We start from the raw sequence: 6,109 nt of genomic DNA on the forward strand, positions 1-6,109 counted from the left end.
TTGGGCTGGGGTCGCCCGAGCCTCCTGCTGTCCGGCCCTGGGCAGAGCCACAACCTGGGCGGGCGGTGGGGGGTGACCACTCATCGCAGGAGCCAGACCTGTCCACGGGGACCGCTGAGGTCCCTGGGAGGGCCTCCCTGGTGGCGGGGAGGCCTCGGAATGTGGGGAGGGGGTGGGAGGAGGGAGAGGAGGCCACCCCCACCCCCTCCAGCCTGGCCCGATTCACTTGTTGCTGAGTCGCACTGGGCTCCGAACTGAGCAGGGAGCGTGGGGCCAAGTCGCTTTGGGGGGAGATAGGGGACCATGGCGTCCCCCGGGCCGAGGCCTAGACCGCTGTGGGTCTGCAGGGCAGTGCTGGGAGCCTGGCCGGGGAGGTGGCAGTTTCAGCTTCATTCCCTGGTTCTCTTTGTGAATTTCCCTGGAGCTCGGTGGGGACCTAATTAACTGACAGTTGGTCTGATTGCCACGCTGGGGGGTGGGGGGGGCTCCACCCTACGCCCTCACCCTTCAGCTTGGCTCATGGACTAAGGCGGGCGACTTTTCGTTTTGTTTTGTTTGTGTGCGGGGTTTTTTTTGTTGTTTATGATGTCGACAATCTCACTGGATTTCTTCTTTTTTTACTTTAAAAATATATTTTATTGATTTCAGAGAGGAAGGGAGAGGGAGAGAGAGATAGAAACATCAATGATGAGAGAGAACCACGGATCAGCTGCCTCCTGCATGCCCCACACTGGGGATTGAGCCCGCAACCCTGGGCATGTGCCTTGACCAGAATGGAACCCGGGACCCTTCAGTCTGCAGGCCGACGCTCTATCCACTGAGCCAAACATGCCAGGGCCTGTTTTATGAGGACGGACTAGGAGTTCCACAGCCTCAGAGAGGCTGCTAGAGGGGCCCAGATCGAGGCCCCCAGAAATACCCCCAGGCCCCTGTGGGGCTGCAGCTCCGGCCGCACCTGAGCCTGTGTGAGGTTGGAGGTGCCTGCAGTGCCCTGGCTCAGCCTCCCTCTGCAGCTGGATCCAGTTTCCTTGGAGCCCTTGAGCTGACCTTAGGTGGGCAGGGCTGCGTGGTGCCACCGTCCACAGGCACCTTCCACAGCCAGCTTCAGTTCCCAAGGTCCGAAGCCTTCGTAAACGGGAGAGGAAGGGCCTGTAGGGCAAGATAGAGAGGTCCCCTCTGAGCTCCATGGAAATTCCCAAAGAGAACCAGGGAATGAAGCCCATTGCGGAGTAGCCATGGAGTGGGATGGGCATGGGCGGGAGTCAGTGACAGGTTTTTCTCTCATTCTTCCTCTGCCTTGATGTGTGCTGTGTGGCCTTGAGCTCTTTGCTGAACCTCTCTGAGCCTTGGGTTTTCACCTGAGTAAAATTAGAGGGTTGGGTGAGCTATAGAGTTCCTGTCAGCTCTGACAGGCTTTGATTCAAAGGTTCCCGGGGGACTCCATAGCACTGTTTGTTCCCTGCTGCCTGAGAGGGGGGAATACTGGGGGGGGCGGGAGCCTGCAGGTGTCAGCCTCCTCCTCCCTCCTCCCCACCTCTTTCTTCACCTCCTTAGATCCGGCGCCGGAGACCAACCCCCGCCATGCTGTTCCGGCTCTCTGAGCACTCCTCACCAGGTGGGCCCCTTCCCTCCCTGGCCCAGCCCCGGCCCCACCCTAACTCTGGTGCCTTCTTGGGGCCCTTGCCAAAGTCCCAGAGGCAGGAGATGGAGCCGGAGGGGGTGGGGGGTGGTAAAGTCTGGGAGCCCAGCTCTCCCGGGTTCACTTATTGACAGGCACCTCCCAGCACTAGGAAGGAGAGGGCACACTTTCCTGTACCTGAGACTGACCTTTTGGGGAAAGTAATTCAGATTCTTTTTCTCTCTGCCCTCTCCTTCCTCTTCTCTGTTCCTCTTCCCTGCGTTCATGGATGGCCTTCCTCAGAGGAGGAGGCCTCCCCACACCAGGTGAGTTTCTGGGGCAACTGGAAGGAGGGATGTGGTGGGCTGGTTGGGATTGCTTCCCTACTAAGGCAGGGTACCACCCAGGAGGACACATTAGCATATCAATCAGCATATCAATCAGCATCTCTGGTGAGAATGCCCGGTGCCCTGGGTTGTAGCAGAACCTCCTCAGCCCTTGTGTTTGCTCAGCCTGGGGTGCGGCCTCCAGACCTAGGGTTCCCCGCCCTGAGCCAGGCCACAGCTCTAAGGAGGCCCTTCCTAAGCCATGGGGTGCCCCCAGCCTGGGGCAGGACCTGAGGGGCACCTAGACCTATTAGCAGAGGCTAGACCAGCTGCCCAAGTTGCTGTGGGTGGGATGGAATGGAGGGGAGGGGGGAGAGAAAGGGTGAGCCTGTTTAACCTGGCACTTTCCCTGGCAGAGGGCCTCAGGAGAGGGGCACCACCTCAAATCGAAGAGACCCAACCCCTGTGCCTACACACCACCATCGCTGAAAGGTACTGTCCCTCCACCCACCCATCCGTCTGGCTGTCCCTGTGACCCCTGGGCTGACCCTGGGGGAGGGAGGTGAAGTGTTGAACTTTTGTTAGTGGGGGGGGGTTGTCTTGTGTTCCCCCAACCCCTACTTAGAGACCAATCCGGTCCTAATTTGGTCTTGTAAAAAAGAAGGCGCCCAGCCCAGCCGGTTTGGCTCAGTGAATAGAGCATCCACCTGGGGACCAAAGGGTGCCAGGTTCAATTCCAGTCAAGGGCATGTGCCTGGGTTGCAGGATTCTCCCTGGCCTGGGCCTCATGCAGGAGGCAACCAATCAATGTGTTTCTCTCACATCGATATTTCTGTCTGTCTTTCCCTCTCTCTTACACTCTCTCTAAAAAGCAGTGAAAAATTATCCTCGGGTGAGGATTAAAAAAAAACAATGAAGGCGTCCAGAGGCTGGGAAGGGTGCCTGTGGGGGTGGAAGAGAAGAGGTGGCCTAAAATAACAAGTAGACACCAATGTACGACACTCAGCTGCCCACCTTCCCCTTGCAAGTGCAGCCGACCCGCCCCCCCAAAGGGCACCTCCTTCTCTGGGCTGCACCCCTGGCTCCCCTTGCCCAGTCACTAACATTTGCCCATGTCTGCACACTGGGTGCCTCTCCTGCTTTTCTTTTCTGTATGAGAAGGCAAGTCCCTGCTCTAGCACAACACAGTGTGGGCATTTGGCAAAACAGGAGTGAGATTTGGTCCCTCTCCTCCCGCGGCCCTTGCCTCAAAGGGTCAGGGAGAGTTACAGGGACAGGATGTCTGCCTGGATTTGAAGGATGAATAGGAATTCAACTGGCTGGCAAGGCCTAGAAGAGCATTCCAGGAAGAGGGAAGCGGTGGGCCAAGGGGAGGAGGTGTGAAGTCGCGGGGTCTTCAGGGCCCGCCTGGAGCCTGGGCCTGAAGTGGGGAGCTGTGGGAGATACACCTGGAAGAGAAGGTGGGGCGACTGGCGTGTGGGGCAGGTCCTCACTCAGCCTTAGGCTGCCTTCCCACCACCCCCTCAACTCCTGCCTGTGCACTTCCTGCCTGGCCAGCCCCCTCCTCCCGCAGACAGAGGGAGGGAGACGGGGAGGGAGACCGGAAGGGTGTGCGGAGGGCTCCCTCCTGGTGGGTGCAATGAATCCCCAGCAGTAGCCAAGGTCAACAGGTGCACCTGTCCCCGCTGGCAGGGGCTGGGAGCTGGGAGCAGAGGAGAGGTGGGCAGGGGCCCTTCCTTTTCCCTCAAGACAGGAAGGTGAGGAGACAGCAGCAGGCAGTGTGGTTCAGCCCCTGGCAGGACTTCCCACCTGTAGGGATGCAGGGAAGGCTGACCCCTGAAGCAACAGTGGGGTGTGGGTGGCATCTCTGAAAAGAGAATATAAGAAATCTCTCCTCCCCGTCCTGGGCTGTGGGGGCGATGAGTGGATACGAGGAAAACCTTGTGCTCTTGCTGTGAGCATTGAGGCAGAGGGCTGGTGAAGGGGATGGGGCCGAGGCTTCCTGGCGTTCCTGGCGTTCCGCACGGGCCAGAGGTGTGCCCCCCTGCCCCCCCCACCCCCGCCTTCTGGACTGTGCCTTGGGAGGGTCTGAGTGGGGAGAAGCAGGGTAGTGGAATGGGCCAGGCAGGGGCGGGCAGATCAGGGTCGGTGCTGGGGACCTTTGAGTTTAACAAGGAGACCTGGTGGGGGGTGGGGTTCAGAGCCCTAGAGATGGAGACAGAGAAAGGAGCCAGTGGGGAGGGGAGGGGTAGCGCCCCGAGAGGCACAGGCATGGGGCGCTGTGCACGCGGGAGGCCCACGGGGTGCCAGATTGGCTCTGCGCACACCTATTGTTGGCACTCCGGCTCACGAACTGAACTCCCCTCCTCCAGCTGGGGGCGAGGGAGGCTGCTGGAGCTGCCTCCTCTTCTCCCTTCCCCCATCCCTGCGGCCCTCCGAGGACCCTTCTGCACCTGAAGGGCACTGTTTTGCAGGCTTCCACCCCTTTCTGGGCAAGAGAGAGCACCTGCCAGGGTCGGGTTGGTAGGGGGAGAAGCCAAGGGCCCCTGGGAGAGCATGGCCAGCACCAAGTCTTGGCTTGAAGGGGTCTCTCCCAGGCCTAGCTCTCACACTTGGCTCAAGGCGAAGCTTTGCCGCGCCCCCAAGGCCAGGGCAGGGCGATTTATTGTGCTTTTATTGCCTGGGTAGCTTGCCCAGAGCCAGCGGGAGGCACCGGGCAGGGCGGGGCAGTGGGCACACACAATGCACCCTCTGTGCCTGTCCCCAAGTTGGCAAGACTGTGGTGCCCTGCTCACTGCACCGGAGGTTTCCAGCCTGGATCGACCCCTCGGGGCTTTCTGAGGGAGGGGCTGCCTGCAGGCCAAGGAGGAACTGTGGCAACCCAGCCCTGAGCTCATCAGCATCTTGTCTGTGGGCTGTGAGTTGAGTGACCCAAATGCCCTGAAATCCCACCAGCTCCTGGCCTCCTGCTGCCTTTGTCCCAGCCACTGCTCACAGTGTCCCCTCGGCCTCTGCCGTTCTCCCAGAATCCCCCAGCCCTCGCCCCTTTCTCTGAACCACCTGGCCCTTTCCGTCTTTTAGAAATTTGTCTCCAACTGCCCACACAGTTCCCTTCCTAGGCCCAATCCCAGCAGGCCTTGGTGTTTGCTGCTTTCTAGGTCACCACAGAGGGAGCTGGAAGCTTGGGGATGTGGGTCAAGATTGTGGGGGCCGCGTTGAGCACGCCATATCCCCAGGCACAGACTTCACGGGCTGCAGACTATTATGTCCTCAGTCTCAGGATTGTTCCTACCACTTAGAGACTGGGCAGAGGTGCTTGGAGTGGCACAGGGGGTGTTGACCAAGCCTGGCAATAGGGCAACAGGGGCGGGCAGGGTCGGGGTGAGCAGTGAGCCCTAAGCCTGCTGGGCACTTCTCCAGATACTGAAAGGTACAAATCCCCTGGGCCCTGGCCCAAGGGCTCTATGCCTTCTGCCTGGGGTTGTAGCTGAAAGACACTGTGTCCAGTACCAGGTCCTTGGAGAAGTAAGCTCCCCAGCCAGGGAATGTTAAGCTGCTGTTGTGCCCGCCTGGTCTTGTCCGGCTTGGTACCCTCTGGCCTGGGGCCAGCCTCTGGGCGCCAGCACCTTTGGACAGCTTCAGAGCCAAATCTGATCAAGAGTCTACCCCCTGCTGCTTCAGCCCTGGACTGGCCCCCAGCAGGCAGACCTGTAGCCTTCAGCCTTTGACCTAGGCCCCTGCGGGGGAGGGGGAGCTCTGACTTCGGCCCATGAGGGCCTGGGCCACATGCCTCTCCAGCTGCAGGGGCTGGTTCTTGGGCCCGGCTGACCCTGCCTTCCTGGGTGTCCCCCTGGCAGCCGTGCAGCGCATTGCCGAGTCTCACCTGCAATCCATCAGCAACCTGGGCGAGAACCAGGCCTCGGAGGAAGAGGATGAGCTTGGGGAGCTGCGGGAGCTGGGCTACCCAAGAGAGGAAGAAGAGGAGGAGGACGATGAAGAAGAGGAGGAGGAGGAGGACAGCCAGGCTGAAGTCCTGAAGGGCAGCAGGGGGCCTGGTAAGCTGAAGGGGCTGTGAAGCTGGGTCCCACCACCGTGGGCCAGGTGGAGTCCTCCTTGCGTGTCCTAGGACCAACATCCCTCCCATCTCCCCCCCCCCCCCCCCCCC

At 60.4% G+C, this 6,109-nt stretch overlaps 1 protein-coding gene across 1 annotated transcript in view; it reads left to right on the top strand.

Moving 5' to 3' along the window:
- The first annotated feature begins 1,497 nt into the window (after nt 1–1,497).
- PPP1R1B (protein phosphatase 1 regulatory inhibitor subunit 1B) overlaps nt 1,498–6,109 on the top strand; it is a 7,337-nt gene continuing 2,725 nt past the window's right edge. The window contains exons 1-4 of the mRNA XM_015570890.1: nt 1,498–1,615; nt 1,922–1,944; nt 2,361–2,436; nt 5,802–5,999. Of these exons, the coding sequence (XP_015426376.1) occupies nt 1,582–1,615; nt 1,922–1,944; nt 2,361–2,436; nt 5,802–5,999 (331 nt within the window). The 5' untranslated portion in view covers nt 1,498–1,581. The remainder of the gene's footprint in view (nt 1,616–1,921; nt 1,945–2,360; nt 2,437–5,801; nt 6,000–6,109) is intronic.

The sequence above is a fragment of the Myotis davidii genome, unplaced genomic scaffold, assembly GCF_000327345.1.
Source record: "Myotis davidii unplaced genomic scaffold, ASM32734v1 scaffold327, whole genome shotgun sequence".
Taxonomy (NCBI): Eukaryota; Metazoa; Chordata; class Mammalia; order Chiroptera; family Vespertilionidae; genus Myotis; species Myotis davidii.